Source organism: Ictidomys tridecemlineatus, chromosome 5, assembly GCF_052094955.1.
Source record: "Ictidomys tridecemlineatus isolate mIctTri1 chromosome 5, mIctTri1.hap1, whole genome shotgun sequence".
NCBI lineage: Eukaryota > Metazoa > Chordata > Mammalia > Rodentia > Sciuridae > Ictidomys > Ictidomys tridecemlineatus.
In genome coordinates, this window is record NC_135481.1 from 32,826,354 (window position 1) to 32,840,032 (window position 13,679).

General features: G+C 36.9%; 1 protein-coding gene across 4 annotated transcripts in view; it reads right to left on the reverse strand.

Annotated features, from left to right (window-relative positions):
* Positions 1-13,679, reverse strand: part of Slc12a1 (solute carrier family 12 member 1) — an 85,057-nt gene that overhangs the window by 45,913 nt on the left and 25,465 nt on the right. For all 4 annotated transcript variants that reach the window (XM_013359844.4, XM_040275506.2, XM_040275507.2 and 1 more), the window contains 5 exons: positions 8,341-8,425; positions 5,723-5,874; positions 3,722-3,829; positions 3,273-3,396; positions 1,447-1,548 (listed from right to left, as the gene is read on the reverse strand). In XM_013359844.4, the coding sequence (XP_013215298.1) occupies positions 1,447-1,548; positions 3,273-3,396; positions 3,722-3,829; positions 5,723-5,874; positions 8,341-8,425 (571 nt within the window). The remainder of the gene's footprint in view (positions 1-1,446; positions 1,549-3,272; positions 3,397-3,721; positions 3,830-5,722; positions 5,875-8,340; positions 8,426-13,679) is intronic.

A 13,679-nucleotide genomic window follows, 5' to 3' on the forward strand; every position in this document is an offset into this window, starting at 1 on the left:
CAATATATTAATATATCACACATTTTGTAATGAAAATATTTCTCACAGTTCCTAAATACATAGTTTCCATGTTCTATTAGTTCTCTGAAATGAATAAAGCCAGGAGACAGTATGGTCAGGATGGGGAAACTCTGATTTGGAGGGCACTTGGTCTCTGGATGAAGTACATTTTACATTTGCAGTTGCCAAAACACAACACAACTGTAAAAGTCTCCAGGAGCAATTTCCTAAATAACCACAAGATGGAAATAGCACTTCGAGAACATCATTGGAAATACCTTTATTTTTCTGAGTCTGGCTTGTCTCTCTCTCTCTCTCTCTCTCTCTCTCTCTCTCTCTCTGTGTGTGTGTGTGTGTGTGTGTGTATGTGTGTGTTTGTGTTAAAGAGAAAGAGAGAGGGAGGGACAAGAAGAGGAGAGGGAGAAGGAGGGAGGGAGGGAAAGATATTGATTTATTTTAAGAGTTTGTGTGTTTGCCTCCTTCTATACGTTTTTCCTATTTTTCCTCTCTCTCTTTCCCTTCTTCCTTTTCACTCATTTTCCTACCAGCCTTTATAACTCCGCCTTGTTTTTCAAAAATGGCTATAACAAGGCATAGGGTCAAATATTTCTTTGTGTTAAAAGAATATAACAAAACTAAACAAAAAGTCTTTCTGCATCTCCTACAATCCAGAAGCCTTGGGTAGATAAAGGTTTCCTGTCCATTTATCTTTCATCTTCTTGCCAGCAGGTTTTCCAAAGGCTTGGGAAGGCAGTAATCCCTAAGGCAGTGTTTGATATGTTTGACAAAATCTTCATTGTGAGGAACTTTTTAAGGGTTGATGATGACAAGACTTTATTTTTTTGGAGGAAAGGCAGAGGATCTCTACTGGCCAGTTGAAGCCAAAAAGAGATGAGGGATGACTGCGTAGGGGAAAGTTCTTTGGTGTAAAATTCTGAACGACTTTAAACCTAGCCCCAAAAGTGCACAGACGCCGCTGGCATCAACATCATGGGGCCCAACGTGAATCTGCATTGCCTGCACTCAGCAGGTAATTATGGGAGCTACTCATCCTTCTCTTCTGCACCATGGGCAGGAAACAAATTGATAGTAAGGAAGTCTCAAATATATACATTTATTCCACTTCTGTGGTCACTTTCACCCTGGAAATAAATAGTGGTGTTTTTCTACTGCTGAAATAAATGTGGTTTCTCTTGCAATGAATAATTTATTGCCACAGGAGAAAATTGACTTTACGGTTGGTCAAAAAGGCCATTGCTCAAATGATTCTTTTTCTATTTTAGAAGCCATCCCCCAACTCACCAAAATAAAGTGGATTACACTGCCCACTAGGATATACGAAAACATATAAACACAGATTGAGCACTTTTCACCGACTTATTTCATTTTATTGAGACAAACTAACTGTTTGCTTAGGCTGACTTCAGTTTTGAAATGTCATCTTACCTGGAGATTTAGCATAAGAAGCATGGAAGCAGGAGAAGTTAATAAGTGCATATGAGGCCAGGAAAAAGTTGGAGATGATGGGAGCAATGGTGTTCAGTTCCGCTGTAAAAGAAGCAAAATCAAACATGTACGTCTGAGTGATGAGATTGGGGGCTGAACAGCTGTTATAGCCTGGAAGCCTGACTTTATTTGGAAATTGAAAATATAGCTAGCATCTGTCAAAGTTTAAAAATTTAGTGATTTTTTCTTTGGGATAACATATATACTATTAGCCCAGGTTTCTATAAAGTGAGATCAAGAAAAACCTACCAATCAGAAAATAGGCAAGTAAGAGTTGTACCTAGAAGTTTTGGGGATGGAGCATACTCTATATTGGAGGTACCAACCAATATCATGATTTTTGTCTGCTATGTAAATAACCAAAAGGCTCTACCAAGTGACAGATTAGTTAAATACCAGTGTACCAGAAACTACCAACTGAAAATCTTTCTGCATATTCCAGTATTTTTTCTATGACTTTCCGGACTCTTTTGGCTCTTTCATACTTTTCTGCATCTCTAAAATACTTTGACCTCAGTGGCTAAATATATGGTATGATTTAATGCTAACCAGATTGTTTACTGTATGATCAAGAAAAAAATACAGACTTCCTCATTAATCTGAGATTCAGACATCTATAATCCTCAATGATTCGAGTGTAGGTGTCAACTGGGTATGATTCTAGAACACAGAAACCAGTTGGGAAATATGCAAAAAATGCTACCATAAAATCTGCATATGGAGCTAAACCTTGTTTTTCTGAAAGAGTGATTTTAAAGGATAGCATTTAATTTATACACAAATGTTTAAACTTTGACTGTAGAATCATTTAAATTCAGCACGGGGCAATCATTTGAGGCCTTAAAGGTTAAATTACATAATTGGAACATCTTTAGAGATATGTAATCATTTTAATTTAATTTTTTAAAAAATCTAACTGAGAGTTATATATTCCCCTCCTCAACCTCATAGAGATCTTAGGTGAATTCATGAACTATAGCTCCCAGAGTTTCATGCATTATGATGAGGAGCAACCATAGTTCAGCATCACGATGCTGAGGAAGGTACAGCTGCCTAAGTGTGGTTCCCATCTGAACTTTGCATTTTGCCTTCTATCCTCCAGTGTGCTCAGCAGCAAAGGTGGGGCTTTGGGGATGGGGGAGGAGTGAGGCATGTGCAGGCTACAGCTGAGGGATGCATCTTTCCAAGCTCACAGAGCTGCTTCTTTATTACTTGAGGAGAAGAAGCCATGAGTATAATCCAGTTAAGTGGTTCTCAAATATTAATGGTCTATGAGTCTTTTGAGGAGCTTGTAAAAATGCAGATTCCTTATCCTCAGAGACTCTGACTCATTAACTCTAGAGTTGGGCCTGAAAAATCTGCATGTTCACAAACACCCTGGTGATTCTGAGTAGTTGGCCAATGAATCTTATTTTTAGAAACACTGACACAGACAATTCAGATCTGCAGTCAGGGTGGGAGATATGGCAGCTGCAGGAAACACTGAGGTTCAATAATATCAGGCAGTTTGGAGGAAGGATTCAGTTGTGTTTGGTTGGATGGGTTTCCAACATTCACTTTCAAAGAACAGATAAAGCCCAGAGTCCAGCTCCAGTTTCCCAAAGGGCTTCTACACACAAGGATTTCTCATTTATTTCTTAGACTCCAACATTCCCAAATGGAATCTTAATTTAATCATGAAGTAGGTAATTTCTCAAACTGAAGGGTAAATTCTGAGTAATCAGAAGAATTCTTTGGCTTTCAGTAAGAACAAGAAAACTACAAACCAATAAGAATAAACGCCATGGCTATCAGAAAAGTGAGAAAATATCCTCTCAAGGGCTCATTGTTTTTCCCATATCCCTTTGCAAAGAACTGCAGGCCTTTGAAGATGTTGTCCTTGCACAGAGCCTAATGGGAAAAAAAAAAGAGGAGAAATTTGTCACTTATATCTATGCACAGTCATTTTCTCTAGGTGATTCAAACAAGAAGATTTGGGGAAAGATTAAGTGATACACAATATGAGGCACAAGTTAACACTGCAGTTTGTCATTCTTTATATTATTTGAATCGATCTTGACTATGTGGCAGACATAGCACTTGAGCCAGATGCAAACATTAACTGTTTCAGAAAATGATGGAAAATGATTGCCACCGAGAACGAATATTTCAGCTCAATCCACATTCAGTGGAAGTAGCAGTAGGGAGAAGCACAGCTCCTTCGTGCCTGTATTACCTGGAACACTTTGGGTGCACTGACGAGGGAGGCCAGGGCAGAGGAGAGTGTAGCCGAAAAGATTCCAGCAGTGATGAGGGGGCCAAACCCTGATACCATGCTCATGACCTTGAGAAGAAAGGGCCAAGTAAGGAGACTCATCCAATAGATGTTTTTTTTTTTTTTTTGTCTATTATTTTTTTTATTGGTTGTTCACAACATTACAAAGCTCTTGACATATCATATTTTATACATTAGATTGAAGTGGGTTATGAACTCCCGATTTTTACCCCAAATGCAGATTGCAGAATCACGTCGGTTACACATCCACAATTTTACATTATGCCCTATAAGTAATTGTTGTATTCTGCTACCTTTCCTATCCCCTACTCTCCCCCCTCCCCTTCCCTCACATCTTCTCTCTCTACCCCATCTACTGTAATTCATTTCTCTCCTTGTTTATTTTCCCATTCCCTTCACAACATCTTATTTTTTTTCCTTTTTTTATTGGTTGTTCAAAACATTACATAGTTCTTGATATATCATATTTCACACTTTGATTCAAGTGGGTTATGAACTCCCATTTTTACCCCGTATACAGATTGCAGAATCACATCAGTTACACTTCCATTGATTTACATATTGACATACTCATGTCTGTTGTATTCTGCTGCCTTTCCTATCCTCTACTCTCCCCCCTCCCCTCCTCTCCCCTCCCCTCTTCTCTCTCTACCCCCTCTACTGTAATTCATTTCTTCCTCTTGTATTATTTTTCCCTTTCCAATAGATGTTTAAAACATTAGCTCCATTTTAATGCAAATGCTTCCCTCTCCACTTTCTGTGATTTGGAATCTTTTATAACTAATTACTTCTAAGGAGGTTACGCCCCACTCCATAATTTTTAATATTTACTTTTTTTTTCAAAATGGAATTCGAATTTTTGTTATACACAGAATAATAAATGCTTACCACAATATTTTTAGAAGATACTGGAAAAAAATCAAGAAGTAAATGGTTTCAAGGGTTTTGACAGCACTTTCCCCCTCTCTGTTCTTTGTGGTTATTTAGTTGTTGACGGACACAATACCTTTATTTTACTTTTTTATTTTTATGTGGTACTGAGGATCAAACCCAGTGCCTCACACGAGTTAGGCAACTGGTCTACCTACCACTGAGCTACAACTCCAGGCCATATGTTTCTTTGATGATGAAAAATTCTATCCAGCAGAAAGTGGTATTTTAGTAAGGTTTGGGAAGGGACTCAGCTGTTTACCAGTCTTTTTAGAGGCTTTTCTAGGTCTTTCTGCACACAGAGCCTTTTCAAACCTTTGCTTTTTCTGTGTTGACTAAACATAATTTTAGATCTGAGACATGATGAGATTCTATCAATTTAAGACATATTTTGGAATAATGACTTCAGCTGAGTTAATTTCTCTGCACCAGTTGTTAAAATAGATGAATGAAGACTTCACGACACATTTAATTCTCTCTCTCTCTCTCTCTCTCCTCACCAATCATGCAGATAAATCAATGTTTCAAGTCCTACATATTTCTAACTTCCCTTATTCTTTCCTCCTCACTTTCTCCCTCCTTTCACAATTTCTCTCTTTCTCTTGTCTTCTGGGTACTCCAGGGGCTCCTCACAGGGTTTTCCTAAGCCAAAATCCACAGATGAAATGCATTCCAAGTGCCAATTGATCTAAGCTTCTTTCCACCATGAAATCTTGCATGACTGATCAAAAGGTACCTAGAGCCAGGTGGTACTCTCTCCTGGTGATTAATTCATACAATTGCCTATTGTCTCCCTACCACAAGTAAACGTAACCCCAGGAATTGCTACTGCAGAATGCCTATATCACTCTTTTTCCATGCCACACAAATTGTTTATCGCTGAATTCACAAGTCAATCAGTAATCAATCAGTTGCAGGTTCAGAAGCTTCCCTATCTCTAATATTATAAAAATAAAAACAACAGCAAAAAACATTTTATACTTATTGTTATTATTTTTTGGCAGTTCAAACCTGGAAATTGTTCATCAGCCCATATTGACATGGTTCATGGCGACATCTTGAGAAATCATAGCCCAACCCACAGGCTGCTGACCCGTTGCAGTTCACCCCAGAAATGATGGTGTCATTCATGCTTCCAGTGGCATCGCGGACCACACAGGCTGCTGTGGAGACAATTATGGTTTGTCATTTTTTTAGAAGGATTCTCATCCCCTATGATTTTCTTGTGAAAAAACACTAAATTGACTTTGAGTCTGAAAAACTTATTCCCAATCTCTGTTCATGACCAGTGCTTCTTGGGATGTGGCTCCTGGAGGCTCCCATCCTTTGAGTCCTGGGAGTGGCCTTGTCAGAATATAGGCTGACATCTTCACTGTCTTGAGTGGTTTAAGTCTTAGCTCTCAACAGCTACTCTGAGAGACCTGGGGGTTGAGACTGCCTTACTTTTTGATCTCTGAAAAGGTGCATGGCAATATTTTGCACACAGTATATACTCAATTCATATTTCTGGCTTAGTGCTACTGACCACATGCTTTTCAAGTAGAAGGATATATTTCTTTGTCAGTGAGGGAAACAAGGGAAAGCATTATGGAATTAAATTTAATATTTATGGTCAAATGTTGTATCAAACATCTCCCTCAGTTAATCCCTTTTATTATTTTCACACGTTTGAGTATTTGTTCTTTTTCTATTACAAATATTCTACAATAAATATCTTTGTGTATAAATTTTTCTTCTTTATTTCAAAACATTTCTCTAGGATAGATTCTCAGAAATGGAATTTTGACCATTTTAAAGACTCTTGATATATATTTTAACTACTGATTTTCCTTGAGTTTTTCTGGACTGTATTTACCATTCTGTATTTGGTAGGATTATTGAAATATATGAATATATGTGTGAAATATACATAAACTTTAAAAAATTACATAAAGGATAAATATTATGCAAATGAAATGCCAACCAATAAAGCTGCTTACATCGCTTTTCACACTCTACCCAGAATAGGTTCTAATTAAGAGAGGTCCCAGTGTCAGGAACAAATAACAGGAACCTTCAGTGTTAGTCATGGAATTCACATTCTTTGAGCCTGGGAAAGACTTAATAATCATAGAATCTTTGAATTGAAGGAGCCACTAACAATAATCAGTGAATCCTTCTTATCATAACCCTGAGAAGTGGCCTGCCAGCCTCAGCTTACACACTCCAAATTATGACTGTTGATTACTGAGCAAAATTATTCATTCTAAATTTTTACCTTTTTGCATTGTTCATTTATGTCAAACTGACTTTTATGAACCATGTATTTTAACTTCTGCATAATAGGTCTCTCCAAATTCTCATGAAGCCAGCCCATGAGCCATTATCTGAATTAACAACAACAACAACAGCAATAGCAACAACAGAAACAACCAGGTTGTTGACTCCATGGCTGCCCTGGGAAGGATATAGAAATGCAGATTTTCCCCCCTACATATAGGGGGGCCAAAACAGGAAGAATCTCTGACATCAGATCTCTAACTTGCTCATTCCCTCATCTTTATTATGTGTGTGGAGGGGAATGGGGAAATTTAACTTTAGGTGATTTCATTGTCCTTTAAAAGTGTGTTGATTTTCTAAAGCATTGAAACAAAGTCTCTTTACATGTAACTAAACTTGGAAATGACACAACAATACATTTAACAATGTTATCCAATTTTCTCCAATAAGAGGCAGTGAGATAGACAATAATCAAAGGGTTTTGCTTTTGTTTTTCATTATCTTTCAGAAACCAACTTAAGTTCTATGTGTTTTCCCAGTTTCCCCTACAGGAAGCAGAAAACCACTGAGAAGTCCACTTTGGTAAAACAGTCATCAGTCCTCCATAGTCGACCAGCCTGGGTCTGTATTTTCTAATGTATACAGAAAAGGGTTTTCTTGTCTGCATCTCAGGAAGCCAAATTTCTTTCTCTCCTGCTATGGCCTAAATATGGGGCAAGGGGATGGGGCAACCAGGAATAGGTGTGACTGCAGGCAGCAGGTGGAACTGAAGTCATACTCAGGAACAGCAGGAAAATACACATATTTTCTGCTCAGTGAGCAATATGGGGGCTGGCCGCCCACATTGCCAGCAGCTGGGTCTTATTCTGATTTCCTGCCAATTGGTGACAGTGACATTTCCATATTAGACATGGCAGTACAAAGATGAGATACTCTCATAAATTCTACATTTTTCATACCTTCCTAAGGCCATTTCTTGTTTTGTTTTAGTTTGATTTTTTTTTCAGTGTATTCTTTACCTTCCTCCTAGGGGAAGGGAGATGGGTGCTGGAAGCTGAGGGTTTTCTTAGCAGTGAAATTATCACCCATGGGAGCAGAATGGGGCTCTCTTTGGGTTCAGGCAAAATGACAATCTGATTAGCTCTGCTCTTGCACTGACCCAGGATGCCTGCTTTACAGCTCAATTGCATTAAAAGCCAAAAAGATCCAAACCATTAACATTTAGGTACCAAGAAAGGCAGTAAAATTGTTGCCTTAAAAAAAAAAAAAAAAAAAAAAACCCTCAGGTTCCATTGAAAGCCCTCCAGACATAAAGAATGACTGGGCTCCTTGTACTTCTGACATTCTGATACCAGACACATACAACTTACCTACACAAATAGCAACCCCTATGTAGGCAACCGTGGTGATGAAAATGGCCAGCATGGTTCCCCTAGGGATGGCATCTTGGGGGTCCTTTCAAAAAATAATGTGGGAGAGAAGACAGGGCAGAATAATAAACATAGTTTGCTTGGAGTTATTTCTGTATTTTCAAATTTTTAAGATACACTTCCTAAGACAAATTCTAAAGAAGTGATGGAGAAAATGGCAAGGTGGTGAGCTTGAACTTTTTCTGGATGAAGACAAAGTGCTTAGAGCAAATTATGAATCCTGTAAAACTTTTGTGCTGAACAGACGACATCTCTCACTGCCCCAGAGGGAGATTTTATAGAAAAGTACATTAGGTAGTTCACTTACCAAGGCCTCTCCCTTCCCTTTGTCTCCTGTGATTTTGTGTGGCTGCATCAGACCTTAAAGCATTAGGGGACAATATACAAACACATTGATGATACCTGCATGTGTGTGTTTGTTTTATATTGAGCTTAGGCTTGCCCTTAAAAAGAAATCACTTGTGAGTGAGCAAAAAGCATGATCTACCAAATTCTTCAATTTCTCAAATCCCCATTTGGAATCTAGTTCAGAAATAATCACAATGGGAGATGTTTAATTTCCATAAGCAGGCATAAATAAGGGCAAATTCAAGCTTATACCAGAAAATGGGCTTCTCTCTTGCTCATAAATGTATATACATTCACTAAGCTGAGTTCACATCATATTTAATTTACCATTTTATATCCTATTTGGGGGGCTAAATCATATCAAATCAATTTCCAAGCAGCATATTGAATTATATTCAATTCAACTTAACAAGAATTATCAAATAGAGATTTTAATGCATTCGTTGTTTATACAGGACAGTGCCTGGCATATAGTAGGAGTCAATAAATATTGAATTGGGGGAAGTAAAATCCCAGTAGGCATTAGTCTCCCACTAGAGGACAAGAAAACTCATCAATACAAATAAGCAATCAATACAGTCAAACAAAAGTTTGAGATTTTTTTTTTACTTAAATTATGCTAATTAAGTCCATCAAAAAGGTCACTCACAGTGAAGGTAGACTCACTGTGACACCTGGAAACCACAACTGAACCAAGCAAACCTGCTCTCACATGGAGTAAGCCAGCCTGTGGAACCATTCTGTGATCACTACCCCTCCCTACCCGCCACACTCTCCTATGAATATCAGCACACACTACTGTTTGCAAAAGTCAGTGTGGCAGATGTGTGCAGTGGAGAAGCTCAAAGAAATAAGAAAGTATCTGTGGATTTTATGGGCCTCAATTTCCTTGTTTATGTTATATTTCAAAATTTATTTATTTATTTAACATTTTTTAGTTGTCTATAGACCTTTATTTTATTTACTTATATGTAGTGCTGAGAATCAACCCAGTGCCTCACATGTGCTTGGCAAGTGCTCTACGACTGAGCCACAACTCCAGTCTCCAAATTTACTTATTTGATTAGAGATTTCTTGGGATCTGAGTGAAACGTGAATTAATTTAAGTGGGAAGAAAGAAAATGTACATGGATAAGAAGGGTGAAGATGGAAGGCAGTTTTGTAATTAAAAGACAAAGACTTGGTGTTTATTTATGACTATTACAAGCTTTAAAATAACTTAATAGAAGTTACATGAGGGTCAAATTTGATTTATATGTTAAGGCATAAATTGTGATGACAATATATTAATATATGATTCTATATTATAAGATCAGAAAAAAATGGAATTATCTTGTCTGCATACCTATAGACAGGGTTTGCAACTTTGAAAAATTCTTAGTTTTCACTCTAAAATATTAATTTCCTTCCTTTAGCAGTAACCCCAAATCTAACTTTCTTCTACAATTTTTCATTAACATCATATTCTTTTCTAGTACTGAATATAAATAATCTATTATATTGCTGCTTTTTGAGTATGAAAACCACATCCCGATTTTGCATTTCTGAAATCATATCTTAACTCTCTTGATTAGACTTGGGTATTTCATAAATCTTCTCCCAGGTATGTATTTACAGACCATCTATATTGTATTATTAGCAAATGAACGGCTTAGGATGTGAACTCTGTAGTGTCCCTTGTGCCAACTCTTATTTTTTACATACATATTTTTAGTTGTAGATGGACAAAATACTTTTGTTTCTTTAGGTTTTTTGTTTTTGTTTTTGTTTTTGTTTTTTTATTTGGTGCTGGGTATCAAATCCAGGGCTTCATGCATGCTAGGAAAGTGCTCTATCACTGAGCCACAATGCCAGTCCCCTTGTGCCAACTCTTGATGGGCCATCTTGAGAAGGGTTCTGAGACTTTAAGCAGATGTAAGCACTTTGCATCTCCCTATTTTGTGTGAACAATAAATATTTACTCAATTGAACTGAATCTATTATTTTTAGTTTCACACTCAGATAGGAATAATATCCATAAGTACTGATGATTCCTTGTTATTTCCCAGCATATTGTCACCTTTCAGAACATAACATACTTTACTACTCTGGCTTTTGGCCACATTACTATTTCTTGAGGGATCCCCCCTTTTTTTTTGCTTAAATTTTTAAAATATGTTTTAATTAGTTATACATGACAGTAGAATGCATTTATGCACTTTGATATATCATACATAAATGGGATATAATTTCTCACTTTTCTGAGTGTACATGTTGCAAAATCATATTGGTCATGTAGTCACATATATACATACAGTAATAATACCGGTTTCATTCTACTATCTTTCCTATCCCCACATCCCTTCCCCTCCCCTCCCATCACTTTTCTCTACCTAATCTAAGGTAAGGCTATTCTTCCCTAGTGTTCCCCACCTTATTGTGAATTAGCATCTGCATATTAGAGAAAACATTCGGCCTTTGGTTTTGTGGGATTGGCTTATTTTGCTTAGAATGATATTCTCCAACTCCAACCATTTACTGGCAAATGCCATAATTTCACTCTTCTTTAAAGCTGGGTGATATTCCATTGTGTGTGTGTGTGTATGTTTGTGTGTGTGTGTATGTGTATCATATTTTCTTTATTCATTCATCTATTGAAGGACACCTAAGTTGGTTCCATAATCTAGCTATTGTGAATTGAGCTGCTATAAACATTGATGTGGCTGTGTCACTATAGTATGCTGATTTTAAGTCCTTTAGGTATAAACCAGGATTCCCCTCTTTTGACTGTTATGACCCCAGTGTTTCTTGGCTTCCCTTACCTCTTAGAAAGCTCTTTCTCTTTTTACATAATGGATTTCCTTTCACCCATTAATAATTTGAATATCTGTGTTTCCCTGAGTGCTGCCTTGGACCTCTTTATTCCTCCCTGTTGCACATACGTGGGTGAGTTCATCCAGGTTGTGGTTCCAGTCCTGCCCTCTCTCCTTTCCAGAGTTCTAGGCTCATCCATCTAGCTACTTATTAGATATCTCCACACTTGGTATCCTTCCATTTCAACCTCAATGGCTATGTTTGTTTCTTTTTCCTCAACTACTGTGCCATGAATTCAATTCAAAAAATTCCGATAGTGTTAACAAAAAAAAAAAATAGAATAGAATAGAACTGATGTGAAACTATCAGAAATGAAGAACCATTTGAAGAAAATTTTAAAGTGTGCATTTGGTTATGATGTATAATGTTTTCTTGCTGTGGATCACTGTGAAAACATTCTTTCAATTTCTTTTCCCCAACTCAAATTAAAGTTTACCCCTTTGATCCTTTTCCCCTGCTTAGTCTTAATTCAGGCACTGAGTTAGTGCTAGCTAAGCTGAACTGACTACCAAGCATCTAATACAAACTAGTTTTTAAGAAGTATAAGGAAAGCATAATAATCTTTAATTTGAAAGTATGCTTACAGTTCGCAGAAATTTAAATGAGTGACCTTTGATTTCCAGTGCTGAGAAACCAGAAGTTGAATATCCATAATTAAATTTCATTAGGTGTTAATACTTACTACTTGAATCATTTTGAATAATTTTCTTGACTTTTCTGAGCTTCATCATAATCTTTTCCGTCATTATCTCTGCTCAAGAATTTATCACAGCACCGTGGTCCCTAACATAACAAATCTAAATGCCTTAACTCATTAAACTCAATAAATATTTACCAAAGCTAACTTTGAAAATACAGCAGTGAATAAACTGAAGGCAAAAATCTCCAGTTGCAGGGAGTCACATTTTATGGGAAGCACCTCTCCCTCAAGTCCCTCCCAAGGTTTTCCAGCCTTATCAGGATTTTTCCCATTGAAATAGACTCCTCACTGTTCCCACAGTTTTCTCATGCTTGACCATCCTTGTCTTCTCTGCCTGGAATTGCTTGGTATTTCCTCACCAATAGTCAGCAGCTAGTCTTGATTTTCATTTCAGGTTCAAAAATTACCTCCTTGAAATCATCCCTGACTAACTGAACAATTGTTCAGTATTTTTATGTCATGATCCACTAGGACAGTGCACATGCTTCCCACTTATACATATCTCCTGATGATTCTTGAAAATATTTCTTATCTTCTGAAGTTGATTATAAATTTATTGAGGTAAAATCTGAATCGTTTGTGTGTGAGTTAAAGCCTGTTCCTTCTCTTTTTTTTTTTTAGACATACTTCTTATTTCTCCCTAATATCCATCCTCATCTTCCTCCTTTTAATACTAGAACCCCTTCAAATTTTATCTGGCACATTATACCCAATTGAAGACTACATTTCCCAGACTCCTTTGAAACTGTGGAAGGTCTTGAGACCAAATTCTAACCAATGGAATACCAGTAGAAGGGATCTGCGCAAAGTTTGGGAATTGCTTGTTTCTACTTCCTTATGCTCTTGCTTGTGGCCTGGAATGTGATCCTGGAAATGATTAGTCATCTTGGACCTTGCAAATGAGGGCAAATCCTAATGTAATAGTGAAACAAGAGAGCTCATCTGAGTTCCTGGGCTACTTTTTAAAGCAGACCTTTCTTTAAATGAATGGCCTATGAGCTCAGGTGTTTATGTACTTACAAAAAAAAAAAAAAAACAAAAAACTTCTATCTTATTTTGGCCACTGTTTGTTATCTTTAATAAAACATTAAAACTAAAATTTTAATATAACAATTCTTTCAGTATTTAGCAGGATAATATGAATGGAGTGCAAAGTAACAATATTGTTGTTGTTTTTTTTTTTTTTTGTTATGCTTTTGCTTTCCCTTAAATGTTCCATGTTCTTATTAATTATGGCTTGAAAAGAGAAGGGGTGGTTTGGATAGTTTCTCACTGAACTATATTCATTTTGTTGGAAAACTGATATCATGTCAATATACTCAATTGTTCTGATATCACTAATTAAGACTCTTGGAAGAACTATCTGGAATAGGAATAT